Genomic DNA, 22,764 nt, shown 5'->3' with positions numbered 1-22,764 from the left:
TACACAGCAACATTTCATTACATTATATTACATATTACAACAATGCTCAACTGGCTATTATTGAGTTCAAGGTGTTGGCTTCACCCTAAAACTATAAATGCGTCCTGTTTATCTGAAGACACCTCTCCAGGCAAGACTGCCATAGTCGCAATCAGTGTAGGTGCTTGAGCTATGTCTACCCGTGTTTAGGCCTGATTCTTCAATTCATTCTTTGTGGGAGGACCTCTGTGCCCATAGAGAACCCATTCAAGATAATGGGGTACCTCGTGAACTACGGGGTCCACCAGCATGGAACAAGTTGCATGATCATGGCCTCAAAGGAGAGAGAGAGATGACTCTAGATTTACTGGGTCCACCAGAACCCAGATTTAACAAACTTGTAGACACTCTGTAAAGCCTGTCTTTTTCTGTGAGTATTAGGAGAAGGAGATGCTGGAGTCATTGATGAGACATAAGGATTTTACAATTAATATAATTGTGATGAGCAAATATTTTGTATGAAATCATGTGGACTAATGATATTTTTGCTGTTGATTTTAGTTCTGACAGTCTATTTTTATTTATTATGAAAGCATCCAGGAGAATGGATAAAAAAAACGAACAAACAAACCCAACATTTTTCCCTTTTGTCCTCATGCAGATTAAAGAACATCAGCTTTCCTTTTATAATTGCCAAGGATTTCTTTCAAATTTGCTAAATATAATTTCCGATATAAACTCTTTAAATACTCTCCCGGTGTTTGCATTCTACTTATTCAGGTGCTTCTCTACAGATTCTACGCGAGTAGCAGTCACTTCCAGGAAACGGTGTATGTTAACTTACTTTCCCACTCTCTTGTATTATCTTCTACAGTGCCTGGTATTGCCATGTTTTGTTTTGTTTAAAGTGTTCCTGGTATCCAAGATTATTAAATTCAATACTGTTGCACATACTGCCACCTACTGTGACCCAACAAAATTAAGGCTAAAAGACTGCCATTTGTTTCAGTGGGCTTTGAATCAAGCCCTAAACCAGCAGCCAAATTCTCCTTTCAAATGCATTTGAGTTCAAGCTGGAATAACTCCCTTGACTTCAGTATACATATCACTGTATAGAAATGGAGGACTGTGAACCTGCTTCGTCATGGCCTTGCACCTTGTGAAGTAATTTGCACTTGTGCATAGTGACTGTAAAACACTGTCATTTTGATTTGGTATGTTTCATACCCCTATACACAGCTGTAAATGTCTTCAAAAAGAGGCGGTGGCAGGGGAACTGAGAGCTGGCTGGGGCCAAATTCTGCTGTCCGTTACACCTGTGTAAGTAGTTTAACGTAACTCAATTGAGAGCAGAATTTGGCCCCAGTTTTCTTACCTCCAAAGTTGCAGGGCCTGATTCAGTAAAACACTTACTGCATGTCCTTATGTCCATCACTATTCAGGATAACACTTAAGCATATAAGCATATGCTTGAAGTTAGGCACATGCTTAGGCACCCTTACTGAACAAAGGCCACAGTTCCTAAGGGGACCATAGCTCAGGGTATTTGCAGTTCTTGATTCTAAGAAACATAGTATAATAACTATAAGCAGCAGCTGGTCAACTGAGGCTCATATTTAATTAGTAATCTACGTTTCCAGCTTGGCTCCACTTTCTCCATTTAATACTACAGGAATTTCTAAGTGCAACATTGATGATAAATATATTGCTAAAGGATTTGGTTTGGGTGGGAGGGTTTCGTTAATTCCAATCTATGTGGCTTGAGTGGAGATGAAAGAAAGGGAATTCCTTTTCAGTATTTTCATTAGAGCTTTGCACACAATAAAATACTTAAAAAGCAGTATTTGGTAATGGGGGAGGAGGGGTTGGTTACTGAGGGCCTCTCCACACCGTCGTTCCTGTTCAGCTGTTAAGTGTGCCCACAGCTGGAGTCACTCAGGAACAGCTTTAAATTCACACCCTGACCTAATCCTCAGTAACTTTCAAGTGTAGCTAAACCCTAATTTAACTTGAGCTTCAACTGACCAGTTCATCTTGGTGCTTAAATGTATGTTCAAAATTTATTTGGTTAAATATGCTTACAAGATCTTTGGATAGGGCAAAATAGCTGTGCTGAGCTCAAACTGGGAAAAAATTAAGAACATCCCATTTCATTGTCAGGTGTTTGCACCCCAGATCCCAGTCCTGCCATCCACATGGGAAGATCCTGCACTGACAAGGAGCAGCTTGTAGAACCAGAGGCCCCCAGTCGAGGCTGCGATATTTGGCTGGCAAACACCAGTTACAGATTTTTCTTTTTCAAATTAATGGGGTGGGGGGACTGCTCCATCTTTAGCTTTATGCAAAAGCTTCTTTTGAAGAAGGGAAAAAAACTTTCAACTTTGGGGGCAAATTGGCCATGAAAATGCCTAGTGAAGAAAAGCTTGACATGGGGCAGGTGACTCTGGGGGCGACACGGTCATTACAACGGTGGTTTAGTAGCCCGCTCGAAAGGGTACAAGAGCGAGATCCGGACAGGTGGGGTCTCTCCCGCCCAGCGGGGCCACCGGTTTCACCGTGTGACCTTGTGCGCGTCATTCAGCTTCTCCGTGCCTGGGTTTCCTCGCCTGGCCAGGAGGGCTCCAGTCGGCCCCTTACCTTGGGGAGCGGTCAGGCCCGAGGGTGCTGCAGGGGGCTACGGGTTAGCAAATGATCGGTGCGGAGAAGGCAGTGGGGCGCTCCCCTCGCTCGGGGACCTAGGGCTCGGCATTGCAAGCCCGCGGGCTTCCCCCGCCCGCGCCCGCGGCTCCCCACCACAAGACCCCGCCCCGGGGCCGGGGCTTAATCCGCGCGGCTCCTCCTCCGCCCGGCTCCCGCGTGTGGGCAGCCAGGCCGGAGCCTCTGGGTCCTGCAAGCGGCCGGGAGCCGGGGCCCGCTCGCCCCCCCAGAGCCTGCCCATGTTCAGCCGCTGGCTCCTCCCCGCCTCGCTGGGCCGCTGGGGGCGCGGGGGCTGCTGCTGCCGCCGCCGCCGCCTGCTCGCCACGGCCGGGCGGGCTCGTCCGCTGGGCGGCGGCGGGCGTCCCTGCTGCGCGGCTCCCGGGCCTGGGCCGCGGCTGGGGGCCGCCGCTCCCCGCGGGCAGCCGTGGCGCTGGGCAAGTAAGTCGTGCCCTGGGAGTGGGGGCCCTGCAGGCGGCCGAGCCGGCCCTGGTTGCTGCCCGGCCGGGGGGAGGCGGGTCGGCTCTGGAGTGGAAGCCCCACCTTTGGTTTCCTCCTCTCGCGTCACCCCCTGGGCGCTTCTCCTGGCCCCGGGACTTGGCTGCTCTGGCGTCGGGAGAGCTGGCGGCAGGGCAGGGGCTGGCACTGCGAGGGGGGAAGAGGCTTTTATAGACCCAGAGCGGCGCTCATCCTCCCGAGCAAGCCTTGAATCCAGGGGGCACGGGGCAGTATTCCTCCCCACTGCCGGTCTCTCACTGCGGGGCGAGGGCGACCGGGCGTCCCGATAGTTGGGACTTTGTCTTATACCGCCCACCCCGATTTTTCACACTTGCTGTCTGGTCAGCCTATGGGGCGTACAGTTATTGTTCCACCCTGTTCAGGCCTGGAAGTGGCTCTAGGGAATAGGTAGTTATAAGTCTATCAGTGTGCGTGTTTTAGGGGGACCAGACAGCAACTGTAGAAAAATCGGGGGAGGGGAATAAGTACCTATATAAGACAAAGCCCCAAATATCGGGACTGTCCCTATAGAATCGGGACATTAGTTAAAATTTGTAAGCACTCAGCGGATGCAAAAACTGTTATTTCTTCCTGAAGTATTAGGCCAGAATTTCATCTCTAGGTGCCTAACCCTTAAATAAATGGCTTGAATTTTGGAGTTGTGGGTGCTCGGCTCTTTTGAAAAGCAGGCCGCTTTTATTTAGGTGCCTGATTGTAAATAGTGGACCTGATTCTGCAATTGACTGCTTGGGAGCTGTGTAGTGGGGGCAAATAAGGCAGAGGGGTGGCCCACACACAGTCAATGGCAGGATTAAGGCCACTGCGATAATTTCCAAACTCTGTTCGAGTAACATCCAGCTAAACCACAAATGGGCTTATGTCTACATATTTAACAGCCAACTAAGGAAATGGACACACTGCTCCTTTGAAGTTCTGGCTGAACCTGTCAGTCATTTATCAACATCGTATGTAGTATGAAATGCACATTAAGGCCTCCATCCTGCAAACACTCACTTTTTTACATTCAAACAAATGGTAGTCTCGCTGACGTCAGTGGGACTACTATGCACAAAGCATGTGAACGTTTGTAGAGCCTTACTGTTATATAGGGAGGCAAGGTGGCCTAGATCTCCGTTTTATACCCTGCTTTGCCACAGGCCTGTTGGGTGACCTTGGGCAAGTCGCTTCATTTCTTCATGCTTCCAGTTCCCCATCTGTAAAATGGCATAATGATACTGACCTGCTTTGTAAAGCACTGTGATCTACTGTTGAAAAGCACTATATAAGCACTAGGTATTATTCATTACCACAGTCCACAAATAACTAATTTGCTCAACAAATGTAGGCCCCAGTCCCCGCAGTGAACTTCATGCAGGCAGACTTGTATAGCTACACAGAGCTCATTGTAGGACTGGGGTGTTGTTCTTTATTGCATCTGCTTTGGGTTCTTAAAGGATACCCCAATTTAATCTAATTTCTATTTTTTTTACCTATTATTGTTGCAAGTAAAACATAAGATTATCACAAACAGGGAAAGGAAATGTGTTTACTTTGCAGACTTGATGGCACTTTAGGTATAGTCAGTTTCTCCTGTTTGTATGGGTCTTTCACACAATAATGGGGAGAAACATTCTGAATAAGAAAACTGGTCATAAAGCCACAAACGTTGGCTCAAGGAATTGTAGTTTTATTAGATTTTAAGTTGACTATGCCTCTTAAATGAGCAGATTGGTTTTTTTTTAAGCAAAATTTTATTCGTTAACTGGGTTCCTTATGACAGTTTTCCACCTAGTGTACAAGAGAAGAAAAAAATATGTATTTATCAAAAGACCGTGTGCTGGTAATAGAAAATTATAACTGCTGTGTTTCTTTCTTCAGATGTATTGGGTCGACACTCAGCGACAGAGGCCTCTCAAGCCACCTTAGCCAGTGTAGTCCCTGTGTTTGCAGTGGTAAGTGTATTGAAAGTTTTCAACAAAGGACAGTTTTTCCAAGCTAATCAGCATGTGTTTTTCTCAAACTGTTATTTGAAAGAACTGGTCGTTCTCCATGATGTGTTGATAATTAGTGGATATTACTAAATAACTGTTTTAAAAACCCTAATTTGAGGGAAAGTAATGTTTATGTGGATATATTTGCAACAGTATTATAATGTGCTAGCAAAATACCAAGATGCTTTTCTTATGAGAAGATCATTCTTGTTAAATCACAATTTAATCATGAAGACACAGTTTAATTCTTGAAGAATTGTTGTAAAATACATGCGTTCACTATTAAAAATACACTATTTTTGCCTTTTTTTTTTCTTATTAATGTAATGGAATGTGGTAGCTGAAATATAGGATAGCCAATGGTTGAAGGAAGAATATCTTTTTATAAGTATGCAGCTGAGAGAACTAGGCTAGCCATTTATAGTGAACAATCTGTTCACAACCTCCTCATTTGCCACTGGAAGATGATGTGATCGCATGTGAAAGCAGATGTAACACCAGCCAGTTGAGGGCATCGGAACACATATAGGTCTTGATCCTACAATGGGGACCACATAGTTGTTTCTTCATATATACAACTACTGGCTTTGAAAACAAATTATGAATAGCTCTTGAATAAGCTACAGATTTCAAGGCAAAAGTGAAAAAGCTTTGATCAAATCAATTCTTGCAGTTTTTCCAATGACTTTAAGTTTACAGAAAATACTAATGTTATGTTAATACTTTGGAATATAAATGAAAAATAAATAAGATGTTAGAAACAAATTATTCCTTGCTTTGTTACATTAGAATGCTATCTATTCTTTCACTTACACATAGTGGAATTACATAGTAAATACCTTTCAAAAATCAGGGAGTGAATAGCCCCCCACAGTTGTTGCCCTTTGCCTTGTAAATTGTTCAGCTAAAACAACACAAGATGAAACAAGAAAACCTGAAACACAAAATGTAAAGAGCCCCTCTTGTGCCAACACAAAAATCTCATTCTCTGTTCAAAAAAAAAAAAATTCCTCCTGAGAAGTAGATATCTGTGTGAGCCAAATATATAGTTCTGAACTTAATTGGTGTACGTCTGAAAAATATTGTAATCGGTGCTGCTTTCCAGGTACCATGTGTAGCATCCACATGTTCAAATGACCTGAAATATGTTGTGTAAGGTATTCATAATTACCTGAGGAGTATTAGCAGAGACAAGGGGTAGCATAACTTGCCCCTCCTTAATAAGTGGACTGATTCACCCCCACTAGAATTCAAAGCAAATATAAGCAATTTCACACAATTATTTTCCTGTATGTTATAGCAGCTTTGTGAGAACAAAATGCCTACTTCTGGTCTTCTCTTTTCTTTTTTCCTCCCTTTAGATGAAATTTGACAAGGAAGGAAATATTACCTCTTTTGGTAGGTAGTTTTCATTTTCTTTTCCTGTTTTGTGCTATATAGAATTGCCTAAGTGGAAGTTTATACTGGACAGAGGGTTCAATTCATGAAGCTTTTGTGGGTTTAGATAACTCTTGGTGTTGCAGCATTTCCCTTGGTTTTGCTTGTCTATTCTACACAACTTCTTATACCGCATTCATCACAGTGGTATCTGAGCACCTTCTAATAGTGCATTAAGCAGTATGACTACCATGTGCCATGTGTGGTTCCGTTTTGCTTTCATCCTTTTCCTCTTTGTCCCAGTCCACCACCGGTGTATATTTCCTTTTTTGGGATACTTTTGTGACATAACACATGCTTTCTCAACTCAGCTTTGCTAATGTGTTCTTCTAACATGAAACATACTGTATTTGCCTGTTATTTTGGCTACTTTTAGACTTTTCTTTCTTAATAAACAAAGGGACTTCTCTTCCCACCCAAGTTCTGACTATTTTGCTGTGCTAGACAGAATTATATTGGGTGATCAAGGGGGGAAGCACTATAGAGTTAGATTCTTTCTGGGACTGCAAAATAGACTAATTCATAATTATAAAACACATTACTTTTCGCAGATATGATTTTTCTTTTTAAATGTCTTCTTGGTAGAAAGAAAGAAAACAGAATTGTACCAGGAACTGGGTCTTCAAGCCCGAGATCTAAGATTTCAGCATCTAATGAGCATTGCAACTAGAAACAACAGGATCATCATTAGAATGGAGGTAAAGTGATATTTTTATTTTCATTAACTTCAGTGGGTTTTAAATCTGTTTATAGATGTCAATAGACATTAAAATACACTTGAACTGTGTCTCAATTGCCAATACAGTCATGTTCTAGTGAGATCCAGGGGCCATTTTAATATTGGCTATCTATGGCCTGGATATAATATTATGCATCTGTCCTTACAGATAACCCTGGCACTGAATATCTAGCGAGCAGAAGCACTTCATGTTGCACTTCATAATAATGCGCTTCTTGTCTTTTGTAGGATGACCATCTCTATTCAATAGGGCCAAAATTTTTCCCTTTGTGGGCATGATGAGAATTTTTAGAGGCACAGGATGAGCAGAGCTAAAAATTTGGAGACTCTTTCTTTCCTCCTATCCCTGCAGTAACTCCAGAAGCCTCCTGGAGTACACTAAAGGAAGTGCTTCTGATGTCAGTCCAGTCCATATACTTTGGGGGTTGAGGGGAATGACCGTGGAAGATAGACAGTTGGGTACCCTGGACACGAGTGTGGCATAAAAATCTAGATAAATAAAAAGTTTTATCATAACAGTCCCCTTATGGGAAGTGGTTTTATTGAAAACTGAACTCTAAAATGCATTAAGTGGCAATGAGAAAATTAGTAACCTCCGTAAAGTATTAGCTGGCTGCCTAACTGCATTCTCTTTTTCAGTTTTTGAAGGCTGTGGTAACACCAGAGTTTCTTCTGATACTAGATTATCGCAATTTGAATATGGAGCACTGGCTGTTCCAAGAACTAGCATCTCAGCTGTCTGGAGAAGGTCAGCTAGTTACATATTCCTTGCCCTTTGAATTTAGAGCCATAGAAGCAATACTGCAATATTGGGTGAGCTGCTGGTTACTTTTAACTACTTTTGAACATATTGTTTCATGGGAATGACCGTATAATTTTCTGTTCTGGAAATATTTAGTTACATTTTTAGGAATATTTTGGGTTTGCTTTGGGCTTTTTTTTTTTTTTCTTTTCCTCTTTTCCTTTTTTTGTTGTTGTTTCTTTTGGTTATGGGGGGATCTAGACGAACATTTAGCAGTGAGAATGAACTATTGGAAAAAATTACTAAGGGGCATGATGGATTTTTCGTCACTTGAAGTTTTAAAATCAATATTGACAGATATATGCTGAAATATAAAAGTTACGGTTTGATGCTGAAATTACTGGGGGAGGTTCTCTGGCCTGTGTTATGCAGTTGGTCAGACTAGATCAGCATTTCCTGAATGCGACCACCAGGGGCTTTTTTTGTGGCCGTGGGTGTAACAAGTTGGGCAAAGCAGTGGCCTGTCCCCCCAGGGCCATCAGCAGGGGTTGGCTCTTGCCCCCCTCTGGAGCCATGAATACTGGAAGAGCAGACAGCCAATGAGTTCTCTACCTTCTTGGGGGTTGGGTGGCTCAGGCTTCAGCCCTGGGGCAGCAGGCTCCAGTCATTGGACTTCGGGCTTTGGCCTAAATACCCTCTAAACTGCGCAGGCTATCAAGAGCTGCACAGGTGGGGAGAGGCGCCTCTTCTGTGGCCCCGCCCCAGCCAGGGAGAGGCGCCTCTCCCCTGGCCCCAGCCCCAGAGCTGCCCCAGTGGGGAGTGGCACTGTCCCCCAGCTCTGGGATGCTGTGACAAGAGAGGGCTGGGGGAAGTCCTGGCAGCTTGCACCCCAAACCTCTCATGCCCAGCCCCACCCCAGAGCCCGCACCCCCAGCCAGAGCCATCAGCCCTCCCCACACTCCATCCCTCTGCCCCCTCCCACACTGTGAACCCCTCGGCCCCACCCCTGCCACACATCACCTCCATATTGGGGCACATAACAAAATTCATTCCACACAGATGTAAACAATTAGAGGGAACATTGGCTCTAGCCCTGGACCCCGGCCACACTGCAGCAGGTGCTGGCCCTGGGCTTACCACCCCCTTGCATTGCCTCTGCCCCCCCCTTGCCTCCCTACCCACCTCCCCATCCAGGACTTTGTCCCTTGGCTTGCCAGGGCTGAGTAAGTCTGCTGTGAAAATTGATATTTGGGTGTTTGTTAACATCACTCTTCACTCCCTCCCAGCTAGTTAGTAAGTCTGGTGTGAAAAGTGATATTAACAAACATCCAAATATCACTTGTCACATCAGCAGACTTACTAGGTGGGAAATCTTTTTAAAAAAGCAAAAGAAACAACAACAAAAAGACAAGAATATGCAAAGCCACCTTATTTGTGTTTCTGTTCTGCTTACTCCAGTAAAGAATAGAGACAACTGTACATTATTTTTATTATTGAGTCTGCAAAAATACCCTGCATCAATAAATTACAATGATTTGGATATGTATAAGTGCATATTTGTTTTTCATAAAGTTAATTAAATATTTTAGGAAAAATTGTCAGAACGGCCATGAGCAAGAGTTAGTGGCCACAATTTGCAGCCACCAAAAAATAATTGTTGAGACCCGGACTAGTTGATCATGATAGTCCCTTCTGGCCTTAAAGTCTATGAATGTTAATGGAAATATGACACCGTTTAAGGTTGACCAGATTTCAGACACATGAACCTCATATCATGTTTATTCAGTAGTTGGCGTAATGTCTCCATTTTATGGAAATTCATTTTGTTCAAAAAATATTGCGGTGGGTAAACTTTTTCTTGTCAATGCTAGCTGTATTCCAGATAGCTCCTGTGTATTGAAAAAGTAGATTGCATACCTGATTGTAACAGTGAATTCTGTGTTCAGTAAGAGAAGTCAGTTGCCCAAACCATTCTAAAAGGATTATTTTAATTCTTATGAAGGATCATGTTATTATCTAGATCAGCAATCTGCAAGGGAGACTTAACATTTTGCAATCTCAGATCATTGAGACGCTGGAAGCGCTAGTGGACCCCAAACTACTGTCTGTGGATAGAAGTAAACTACACATTTTGCTACAAAATGGCAAGAGGTAAATAAGAGTAAGCAATGGGGAATATAGCTGAACTTCAGAAAATTGTGTACAGTATACATTTCCTAGAAAACTTTACTTTTGAGTTGTGCAACTTATTTGTCATTGTAAATTCAAATGCATGAACTATCTAGTTGGAAAAAAATGAAATCCCACTTTGTGGCATTTGTAGTCTACCTTCTAAAACTGTGCATAATGTAAAAAAATTAATACCAGGCAATTTAATATGTACGTTGTAATGTAAAATCAGGAGTTCAAACCATTTGAGTACACCTGAACTTATTGGGCTATGCTGTGTGTCAATACAACAGACAATACAATTGTCTGAATCAAATTACTTGTTTCTCTGAGCGCTCATGAACCCTTGAAATATGTCCAGAATACACAGTTAAATCCTTTTCAGTTAAGGTTTTGGTGATTTTGGGGTAGCTGGTCCCAGAACTGACCAGTACCATGGCTAAATACAAAAGGGATTTAAATTTTCTAAGAAACTTCCCCAGTGACTCATTCTGTAAAGATCCAGGGAAAATGAAAATATTACCTTTACAGTAATGCAAATGGGATTGCCTGTTTGTTTTTTCTTTAGTTTGTCAGAATTAGAAACAGATCTTAAAGTTTTCAAAGAAACAATTCTGGAAATCTTGGATGAAGAGGAATTAATAGAAGAGCTCTGTCTAACTAAATGGACGGATCCACAAGTATTGTAAGTAAAATTGGGTAATCCAGAACACTTTTTAAAATGTGTCTTGTCCAAGGACAACGTGAATACCAGATTAGGTTGCTTCTCTCCCCTCCCCTCGAAAAAAAGATCTGTACAATGTTTTTAAACCATAATGCTTTACCTCTTTTTAAAAGGTGTTTTACCGCATCATCACAGTGTGAGCATGGTGTTAGCAGCATTACTGATACTAGGGTGGAAGCATCGAAGGTGCTCTTCATCCACTGTTTGACTTAGCTGGCCAGCCTTGGTGAACATGAGATGGAAAGGGGAGGAAAAGACAACCATGACTGAATGGGGAAACAGAAGGAGAAATGGAGATGTCAGTTTCCAGTTGAGACAAAACTTTTAAGATACGTTTTTAGAGAGAAAAAAAACCAATATTTCACAAATGAAATAAAGAACCCCACTGAAAATTGGTCTGAGGTGGATCAGTTGCCCTACCTCCCTATATATAAGCTGGCACGCTAGCCTTGAAGCTTACTGTGCCCACGAGCAGCGCTCCCTTGATGGATATGTAACCCCACTGTAGTAGCACTTAGCCCTGTTTTCATAGCCACTGTCAGTACATAAATTAGCGTTGTGGTGTAGCATCCTAAGAGAACCGCACGTCTGGAATAGCCACATGTCATCCCTCCTGTGTGCTGATACAATATCATGCGCACATCAGTGGCCACTTTAACAACAACAAAAATAACCAACCATATGTCCCATATTAACGATGAGCTGCTGGTCTGACCCTTATTTAAAAATCCAGGGCATACTGACTTATTGGCATATCCGACTTGAAGCTAAGAGCAAACTGGCTTCCTGCCTCAGTTCCCATGCAAATAATGCCAAATGACAGTTCCACCCCACGCTTCATGGCAACTTAGTATTATTTGTACAGCACCAAATGCATGATATAGCTCCCTGCCCTGCACAGCTTCAAATCTAAATAGACCATAATTATCCAAAAGGTGGGGTGTGAAGGGACGCAATGTGCGAAATCAAGAAGTGTACCTGAGAAGGCATGGAGGAAGCTGGACGTGAGGTGTATTGATGCCATCAGTGTACTCTCGCACGTTGACTCAAGCATTGGTGCTTGTAGACAGAAAGCTATGTTCATCATATCTTCATGTGGAGATACAGCCAAGCATCAAGGGCTTGTAGGACGGAGGGAGCCTTTTTTGGAGTGGTGGGGGAAGGCAGAGACTAATTTCATGAAAGCAAAGATGTTGGAAGCTACTTCTTTAAATCCTTTGAGTCTGTTGTTCAGTCCTCCTCTTTCTATGGCTATAGAGAAATTTAAAGGCATTCACCATCAAGCCAACTAGAACTGGATTTTGGGTGCTTGGTACAGACAATGTCTGCCACCAGAAACTGAAGACTTCTAAGACTACCACCATCCCCTTATGACGTGCAACTGAAACCTCTGTGTTTGGAAGGTTAGGAAGTGAATAGCCAGCCCACCTCAAAGGGACCCTCTCTTTAGGAGAGAGACTAGGGTCCTTTTATCCCACCCCTTCCAGAGGCCCTAGTTACCTCAGACACATGAGTCCTTAGGCATGGGTCTAGAGATGAGTTTAAGGAAAAACAGCTTCAGAGAGACTCCTTAAATTGCTCCTTGATAAGCTAAGCAAGTTCAACAGTATCCATAGGAGACATTGGAGGGTACCCAGTCCCTCTTGGCAAATAGTGCAGTTAAGGTCATGCCACTGGGTGAAAAAGAGGGATGGGGGTTTATTCCAAGTTTTTCTTGACGTCTTAAAAATACAAGAGGGCCATCGTGGCTCTCAAAGACCTTACTGTTTGCCTAGTCAAAAGAAAGATCCAAAAAGATAACTACAGAAACTTGAATGCCTGTTCTAGAGAAGGTGACTGGCTAGGTCAGTAGTCCCCAACGTGGTGCCCATGGGTGCCTGCCGGGGCATTTATGTGTGCCCGCCTAGCGACACGGTGTGAAAAGTAGTGCCCAGCAGGGAAGAGAAGCCGCGGCCCCGTGCCTGCCAGGGACAGAGAACTAGAGGGCTGCAGGCTGCGGGCACCAGTGTTCTCTGTCCCCGGCAGGCGCAGGGCCACAGCTTCTCTCTGCGCTGCCCAGAACTGCCGCCAAAAAAAAAAAACACAACCCCAAGAATGGACAGAATGCCGCCCCTTAGCATGTGATGCCCCAGGCACGTGCTTGCTCCGCTGGTGCCTGGAGCCAGCCCTGTATGTGAGTATTCTTCCGCTGCACTGATACTGCTGTTTTCTCGTGCTTTGCGATTTATTGTTTTTTTTAACATTTTGCCCCAAAATGAGCGGTTCAAATAAAAGACAACGTATGTATTATATCAGTGCAGAGTGGGAAGAATCCTATTGTTTTATTGAAAATAAAGGGAAATGTGTTTGCTTATTGTGCGGTGGTACTATTGCAGTGCCGAAGAAACATAATGTCGAACGCCATTTCCAAACTAATCACGGTTCTTTTGACATTAGCCATCCACTTAAATCTGAGTTGAGAAAGGTTTGATTTGAGTTGATTAATTTTCTTCTATGTGCCCAGCAATCTGTTTTCACTAGACAAGAGGTAAAAGTCTAAAAGTGCTACTATTGCCTCCTTTAAAATTGCTCATCTGCTCGCAGAGAAGAAAAAACCCTTTCAAGATGGTGAATTGTTGAAGGATGCATTTTTAACTGGTGCTGATTGCCTGTTTCAAGGATTTCCTAACAAGCGTGAGAGTTTGTCAGCATTACAAGATATGCAGTTATCAGACAACACAGTTACGAGGAGGATAAGTGCAATTTTAAGTGACCTGCAAACTCAGCTAAAGGATGACTTGGAAATATGTGACTGGTTTTCACTGCAGTTCGATGAGTTGACAGATATATTGGATACAGTGCAGTTAGCAGTTATGGTGAGGATGGTATTTAGTGACTTCACCGTAAAAGAAGAGTTACTAAAAGTATTGCCTATGAAAGGGTGAACAAAGGGTGAGGATAGCTATAATTTATTCAAATCATACGCAACATCAATTAGTATGCCACTACACAAGCTGTCTGCGATTACCATTGATGGGGCACCAGTAATGATGGGCAGCGCCAATGGATTCATTGCACTTTGCAAGAAGAATGAATCCTTTCTGAACTTTATCTTATCATTGCATTATGCACCAAGAAGCTTTGTGCATCAAAGTTCTTTCTTTTCAACATGTCATGAATATTGTTATTAAAATAATTAACTCTATTTGAGCAAAACATTTGCAACACCGACTTTTTAAGGCCCTGTTGGAAGATGTTGATGATAAACAATCTGATCTTTTCTTGCACACAGAAGTACGATGGCTGAGCAAAGGTAAAGTTCTTGCATGTTTTTTAAGCCTAATTGAAGAGATCAAAGAATTTCTGAAGTCCACAAATCAGAACTTCGAGCAACTAGAAGACTCCAGCTGGTTAATGGACTTGGCTTTTCTTGCCGTCATCACGGACAAATTGAACATATTAAATCTTGAGCTCCAGGGAAGAGACAAACATGTGGCTCAAATGATAGGTTCTGTAAAATCATTCACAGCAGAAACTGATCTTGTGGATGTCACGTATGAAGACGAAGTCTCTCGTACATTTCCCAAGTATGAAGAAAATGGTATGTGACCGTGCTTTTAACCCATCACCATTTGTTATCCACATTCAAACACTTCTGGAACAATTTGAAAAGAGATTTCAGCAGTTCACCATCATTGAGCCTGTAGTTGCCTTTCTTGTGAATCCTTTTACTTGCCAAATAGAGGTAACAGAAATGGCTACATCAGTTGCGAGTCTCATTCAAGTAAGAACAGAAGAGGTGGAACTGGAGATTTTGGACCTTCAAAATGATATTGTTCTAAAATCCTGCGTAACAGATAAAAACTTTTGGAATCTGGTTGACCGAAAAAAGTTTCCTGCCTTAAAAAATGTAGCATACAAAATAAAATCTTATTTCGGTTCCACTTATCTATATGAAGTTCTGTTTTCAACAATGAACATCATAAAAATCAAAATGCAGATCTCTGCTTACAGATGCCCATCTTGACGATTGCTTCTGAACGGGAATATCATCCTACTCTCCCAACTACGAAAAATTGGCTGAAGAAATGCAGTGTCAAAAATCACACTGACTTTATTAGAAAAACCATGTGAATTAATGATACCTATATTCCATTAAGTGCTAATAAGCGCGTATGATTAACTTGTGTTTACCTTTTTTTCATGTTTGTTTGTTTGTTTATTGAAATCCGGATACAAGTAACAATACAAAGAATATTTTTAATTAACCATAACTCGCTATCTATGTTAAAGTAAGAATAATAAATATATTTGGACCAGCAGTTCAACAATGTTTTATATATAGGACTGAAATATTACTAGCTTCATTTTCTGCTACAGCTAGTCTACATTTTTCCAAAAAACTGTCCAGTCAAAAAATAATTTTACTTTTTTAAAATAAGAAAGATGAAAACTGTTTGTGATATTTATTTTGTAAAAACGCATTAATTTTTCTTCCAGGTAGATAAAAAAGAGCAAATTCACATGGTAAGGTGAAAGAGTAATTGCCGAATAATTGAATTAATACCTTTTACATGTAAAATTACCTTTCTCTTATGGATTCCTATACTATGTAATATTAAATATGATGTTTTTCGTATTATTTAATGTACAAATACAAAATAAGCCTTGAAAAATTGCTGGTGCCCGCCACACTCTTCTGAAAACATGAATGTGCTCTTGGCCACAGAAAGGTTGGGGACCCCGGGCTAGGTGCTCTGGGCCTTGTGGATGCTACCAGGCACCTATGATTCATCCAGTAGGACTGAGATCTCTCAAACTTCAAGAAGAGGGATAGTGCCAGCAGTTTCACATACTGACTGTTGGGCTGCTATCATCAGATCCTGGGTGCACAAAATGCTTCAACGAAAATGCTTTAGTTATTGTCGATGTGCAACTAAACACGTGTGTAAGTGCCAAGTAGATTTCAATGTTATGTATAGAATTTAGACCTCACTGTATGGAGGAACAGAAGGGAGTGTTACAGCATTACCGTCAACTTCCACCATTTGAGGGTACCAGAAAATTAACAGTCTCCCTTAAAAATGTCACAATATGATGCTGGGACACTAATATTTATACATTGCCTGTGCATGTTTATAGCATGGCAAATGTTACCCATTTTACTGACCAAAGTAACTGACTTTTTTTGCTCTTCAGCTAATAGAAATTGGAAAAGCACGCACCTTCTTTTCCATGACATTCTTTGTAACAGCAAAAGTTCCCCATGTGCCCAACTGGATTTTGCAGCAATGTTGTAAAACAGGACTCGTGGAGTTTTTTTTTTTTTTACCTCGTCACTTCATTCTGGGCCCATGCTTCAGAACATGTAAACACGTTGTTAAGCGCATTGCTGATCTCTAACTAGAAAATACAAATTGTTGCTCACAGTGAGAAGAGCATGTCTGGAATTGACCATGCAGAGGAAATGGAGCTGCTGCTGGAGAATTATTACAGACAAGCCGAAGATCTCGCTAATGAAGCACGTGAACTCAGAGTATTGATTGATGATTCCGAAAGTATCATCTTCATCAACCTGGACAGGTTAACTATACTTGTGACACATAGTACTTGTTATACTGCCAGAAGCTTTGTAGAAATTAGTGCTGTTTTACCCTTTTTTGAATTAGAGTCTGAGAGCAGACATTGGGAACCAAAACTGGGAGGATCTTATTCCTTGTGGTTCTGGGGAGGTAATAGATCAAGGAAAGACCCAGATGTTCATGGGGAAAATATAACTTATTTATGAAGAAATGCTATGTAATGCAACAAAACTGAAACTTGAATTGACTCTTACATGGAGGTTGCACTTAAGTGTTGGCGTCTGCCTTCAAGAGCATGTCCCTAATTTTTCTGGGTCACATCTTCTGCTATCCAATAAATGTTGCATCCACATTAAGCATGATGGTACAGTAATCAGCTTAGTTTGCATCAAATATTTAGCTTTATTAAGACTAAACTATTGTAAATAAAAGGCTGAAATTTGTTATTACACACTAATAATCTTTTTCAGTTTTCTGTATTTAAAAATAATTTATACAGTCTTAACATTTTGAAGTGTATCATATAAGCCACTGTTGAGAAGCAGTGTATGATATTCTTTCCTTCTCCTCAAATGGGGAGTTACCTCTAGACACATTCACAGTGGACACTCCCATCAGGAGGCCAGCAAGAGTTGAGAAGAGGTGGATTCGGAGTGTCCCAAAGTAGACTCTGCTTTACAGTCCACAGCATTTTCTGACCCTCTACTTCTTTGTAAGTAGACTTGCAAGGTAACAGTAAATGTATCTTTTAAATAATCATTTATAAATTCCTATAGTTAATGGTAAAAAAACAAAATGTAAGTTTCCATAAACTTTTACTGTTACTTTACAGGCATACTTATAATGGGTGTGACCAGATATCCTAGATCCTGCTCATTGCAAAGCAGAGTCTGCTCCCTGAGATGTGCACTGCTGTTGCAGTTTCAAAACGTCTCTTTGGAGAAAAATCACCTGATACACTAGTTCTTGTTTCTGTGTTGCCTAATACTAGTGTGAGTTGCTCCATCAACTGTTCTGATGTAGTGCATGCTGCATAAAACTTTACTACTAGACAGCAAGTAAACATCTGTGTTCATCTCCTAAATCTTTCTCCCTTCTCCAGCCACCGTAATGTGATGATGAGACTGAACTTACAGCTGACCATGGGGACTTTCTCTCTCTCTCTTTTTGGACTGATTGGAGTAGCCTTTGGTATGAACTTGGAATCCTCCTTTGAAGAGGTGAGAACCAGTGCTGCTTTAGAATTGGTTTTATAACTACTGACAGACAACACCTGACTTAACCCAGGTTTTCCGTTAAGTAGAACACTCTTCACTGATAAGACTCCAAATTTATACTGGTGTAAAGTGAGAGAATTGGGCCCACTGATTCCAGCTTTAGTGCAATGACTTTCTTTTGTGGTGAATTAGTTCATGGCTTGTTCAGTTATGCCTCTGCTGCAGGACATTCTTCTGGATGATCAGGAAGAGTAATACTCTAGGAGGAAAAGGTAGGACAATACTGTACTTGGGCATGGTGGCTGACAATAGGCATGGTAATGTTCAGCCATTCATACTTCTGAAAGGTCTTCGAGTTTGTATTAGCATCACTTTCATATGCAAAGGTTTAAATTGGTTAAATCATTTTCTAGACTTCATGGTGGAGCCATGACTCCATTGCAAATTAAATAATTACACTTAGGCTATGTCTACGCTACCGTGGTAAGTCAACCTATGCTATGCAACTCCAGCTATGTGAATAATGTAGCTGGAGTCGACGTATCTTAGGTCGAGTTACCATAGGATCTACACTGCAGGGGGTTGACTTACCTTACTCTTCTTGTCAGAGGTAGAGTACAGAGATCGACTGGAAAGCAATCTGCTGTCGATTTGACGGGTCTTCACTAGACCCACTAAATCGACCGGTGGTGGATTGATCTCAGAGCGTGGATCTGGGCTGTAGTGTAGATGTAGCCTTAGATTGCTGGTAGCTGTCACACTTACGTGCATTACCTTAAAAAGGAAGAGATTTCTTCTTCGCCACCTTCACACACAAAAAATTAGGTGGGGGGAAATCCCTACATTCTTGATAAAAACAAGAGCTATCTTTGAAAAGAGCCATGCATGGGCTAGTGTGGTAGTGAGGAACATTAAGTGCAGAGGCCAGCACACGAGTGCTCTGGAAATGATGGTGTTTCAAGTGGATCACTTTGCCTTGCAATAACCCAGAATCTCAGCTAACCTTTCCCAGCCAAGGAAGTTCACCATACTGTGAACTTTAGAGGGGACAGGGAGGGGTTTAATTTAGAGGTATGGGAGGGAATCCACTGAGGACCCTTCCACCACAGAAAGAGCTGCATGATTAACGGCTATTTTTTCCATTGCTAGGACAACAGAGCATTTTGGCTGGTGACAGGGATTATGTTTTTGGGAAGCGGCCTTATCTGGCGGCGTTTGCTTTCATTCCTTGGACGGCATCTAGAACCTTCACTACCTCCCCAAGTACGTATGGCTGGCTAAAGAGTTCCCACTGCCTTCTGCATGCACAGTACCACTGCTACTTCCTGTGTTTGGTGTGTACTATGGAATTTGTAATGGGTGTGATCAAGGGACACAACTTCCACTTTTATGGAAGTCATTGGTTAAATCCATGTCGCTCAACTTGGGAGGGTGGTAGGGTAGTCTTCCCTTGGCAGGCATAGGGGGAGCACAGGACAGGGCAAAGGAGAGTTGTGTGACCCAAGATGTACTGCTTCACGCTGCAAGTATTTGCTGCTGCCAGAACTGACGTGGCAGGCAATACCTTGAGAGCTGCCCTTAGTGTAACTGGTAACAGGAGCGGCTCACGTGTACATGGCCACAACAGTCCTCCCTCTGCTTCTATGGCACTCAGCTCAGCCATGCTGCTGTTCCACTCCTCCCTACCCCTCACCCAGAGGTAGCTTGGTGCTGGAAAGGGGGAGCTATAAACAAACAAGTCCAAGATAGAAAAAATCACAGCGGGGAGCTTGGTGGGGAACAAGAACAAAAGACTAGCCTAAAGAGCACAGAAAAAGAGAGGCTGTCACTTGTGCTGGTGCCAGGGGGGCATCCTGACCCTCCAGGTACTTGCAGCTGTTCCTCCTCAGATGCACTCCAGAATCCTTTGTGCTGACTTTCATAGCTTTTCACAGCTTGATGACACTTCAAAAGAGGCTTCCTGAGAACTGGCAGGCACTTGTATACGCCATGGCCCTTTTTTTTTTTTTTTTAAATAATCATTAGCTATTGTGTGACTTGTCTAGGTGCCCACGTTGCTGAAAAAAACTCATCCAACAGCTGGAAGAATTGAAATAAAAAATGACCTTAAAACAGAAGCCTTTACATCAAGCAGAAGCACGCTGACAAATCGATAGAACAGGAGAAAGCAACTGGCTTTTTTTGTTACATGGTGAACTGTACACATACTTGCACACCTGTTTTTCCTATAGTAAAAATTAAGAATTTTTAAACTCCTAGAATGTCAATGTATATCTTATGCACCAAAATGTTTTTAAAGTTGATATTTAATGGCACAAAAGTCAGTAAATGCAGAGAGAATATTCCCATAGGATCCTTAATTTTTTTTCTCATGTGTTACAAGAGGATTTTGCTAGACTACAGCATGATGCCCAGCTTGCAATTTCAGGCTCTTACAGTTTGAGGTCTTGCATTCAAGGATTAGTCAGGCCCAGCCTTCATTAGTTAGGCATTGACAGGATTTAAGCCTAGGGCAGTAGTGCTAAAGATAGAGGCTAAAATTAAAAACAAAAACTAATATACTTGTCCTCAATAGGAGCTGGTTTGATTTTTGAAAATCAGGTTAATCATTCAGGAGCTGAGAGCTGGAGTTAGGAGCCAAACTTTAGGCCTTTTTTTTTTTTTTTAAATGTAGGGTGGTTGTTTTTTCCTTTTTTGTTTTTCAAGGTTGCATTCACGCTCTAGAGACTAGGATCCCAGAAGCAGGAATCAAACTCACATTTCTTGCAGAGCACTAAGCCAGCACAGCCAGACCAACAAATACAGAAAACTGCTTTGGTTCTGTTAAATGAAAAACGAACAAGTTTTGAATGTCCAGTGCTCACCTATTCAAAGACTAAGCAGGCCCACGTGGGCTTAGTTTTTAACATGAGAACAGCAGGGCCTTTCAGACTGGTAGCAGATGCACATTTCAAGTATGCAACCACTGCCCTTTCAATTGCAACTGACTAGGTGTATTTACACGTGTAGTATAACAGATCCGTATTCGATTAGTAAGATCTTACCTTAGAGCCTGATCCAACTCCCATTTAAAAAAGAAAAGTCAGACTTTTTTCCTGACCTGACTCGTTTCCTTTCATCTCCTTCTGAAGACATAAATGACCAGGATCATGAAGCATACTGCAGCTGTCTTGCAGCTGATTTCATTACCACACGTGGTGGGTGAGATTAGGGGCAAATGTGGGGTGAAATCTGTCTGCAGGTCAGGGGAATGGGAGGTAGTAGCAAAGTTATGTAACTAAGGGGTACAAAGATCAGGTTTGACTATCAAAAAAGTGCTGATTTGATTCCTGCGACGGTGGAAGAGAGTTAAATGCCTGCTACTTCCACCCACCTGCTATTTGCCTCTCCTGAGGGCCTTACCCCACTGTGCAGAGTGACTGTAAAACCCTTCTAGATCAGAATGGGAACACTTACACCTGTGCCAGGTACAGTTAGATAGCTCTTTAGCCAGCAACTTAAACATTGTGTAAACCACTGCCCACCTGACAGGCTGAAAAATTTATTGTAGCAGCAAAAGCGTAATTAAGTGCTCAGGTGAACAGAAAATGGAAACTAAAGAGTTCAGAAATTGTTATACTTCTGCAAGCGTGTTGTCTTTCAAAGTAAAATCCTGTGTGGCATCTAAGGATTATCAACTAACTGATTTAACTTTGTGCACCCTTATACTTTCAAAGCATAACATCATATAGGATAATGCTGTTCTTTCTCTATATTCTACTTTAAAGGTAGTAGGGGATTGGGTGGCAGTTGAAATCCCCAGTGGCTAAATCATTACCATCTGCTGGTTGTTAAGTGACCTCTAGGAAGTGGTTTGGTCTTGATCCAGCTCCTAGTGGGGAAACTGTTCACAAAATACGAACACCCATGAGGTTGAGGGCTAATGTTGGCATACCCAGAGAGGGGAATGAGTGAATGGGTATGGATACTGACATTCTGACTCAGGAAATGATCCCTTCAGGTCAGGGTTTTGAAATACATTCGCAGGGCTATTGGGAAAGCTTGCATTGTTGCTTCCCCAGCTGTCTTTTCTCTGCCGCTACAGGGCATTATTTTGACTCCTTTCATCTGTACTTAATTGACTTATGTGCATTAAAAGCATTTAAAATAAGACCACTAGTTCTTTTACAGGACTGCATCCATGTCATGGGAGTTACCCAAGTCCAGAAAACCACTGGAAGTTTAACACCTGTCCCATTTACACTGCAAAATGTAGGTGTGGTAACAGAATTCTGAGCTCAGAACTAAGAAACCGAAGCCCAGGGTGGTTGATAAGGTTTTGAGTGAAATTGCCACTGAACCAGACCTGTAAACCCCACTGTCAACTGATAATAGAGACTCCTAAAGTGTAGTTGACAAATCTGCACTTCATTTGTAATACTCAGGACTCACAAATAAAATGCCAACTGATTTTATCCTTGTGTTTGGCAAATTGACCTCTTTGGTTTTGCTGACTTAACAATAAAAGGAGTCTGTTCAGCTTGAATAAACTTCACTCATTTTCTTTACAACACAATTGACCACAAAAAGCCTAGTGTTTTCTAGCAGTGAGGGTGAAAAACCTAAATAAGGCAATCTCCAGCTTGTCAGTCTGCCTCCTAAAATCATTTGTGCTTTCCTACATCTGACTACTTCTATCAGACTTGTTGACGACAGGGATGTGCTTTCAAAAATGGCAAGTTGCAGGATGGCTCAGGATCCTGACAGGGAAGGTGTTATCAATGAGGAAAAAGTAAAAATAATGGCCTGGGGTCGGAAGGAAAGTGCACTGTGTTCAGCTCACCCACCCTGATGCCTTCTAGTTCTCCAGCTACTCCTTGAGTTCCATCACTTATCCAGAGGGCTTTTTAAAGTGTGGGTGTCATTTTCTTTTCCTATTTTATCAAAACAAATTCCAAACAGTTCCTGGGTGTAATGTTCAGCACAACATGCTCTCTTCCTATTATTGCCACAGAGCTCTTGTTTAAGTACTTT

The 22,764-nt window shown here is 42.1% G+C and overlaps 1 protein-coding gene across 1 annotated transcript; it reads left to right on the top strand.

Annotated features, from left to right (window-relative positions):
• The first annotated feature begins 2,824 nt into the window (after positions 1-2,824).
• Positions 2,825-22,205, top strand: MRS2 (magnesium transporter MRS2). The gene is made up of 11 exons (XM_077810568.1): positions 2,825-3,114; positions 5,050-5,123; positions 6,524-6,560; positions 7,185-7,297; positions 7,978-8,151; positions 10,101-10,231; positions 10,818-10,934; positions 16,383-16,535; positions 17,637-17,754; positions 18,901-19,014; positions 19,797-22,205. The coding sequence occupies exons 1-11, from the start codon at positions 2,916-2,918 to the stop codon at positions 19,905-19,907; spliced, it is 1,341 nt and encodes a 446-aa protein (XP_077666694.1). The 5' UTR covers positions 2,825-2,915; the 3' UTR covers positions 19,908-22,205.
• Positions 22,206-22,764: the final 559 nt, after the last annotated feature.

This window comes from Eretmochelys imbricata, chromosome 2 (assembly GCF_965152235.1).
Source record: "Eretmochelys imbricata isolate rEreImb1 chromosome 2, rEreImb1.hap1, whole genome shotgun sequence".
Classification (NCBI taxonomy): domain Eukaryota; kingdom Metazoa; phylum Chordata; order Testudines; family Cheloniidae; genus Eretmochelys; species Eretmochelys imbricata.
This window is presented reverse-complemented; position numbering and strand designations above follow the sequence as displayed.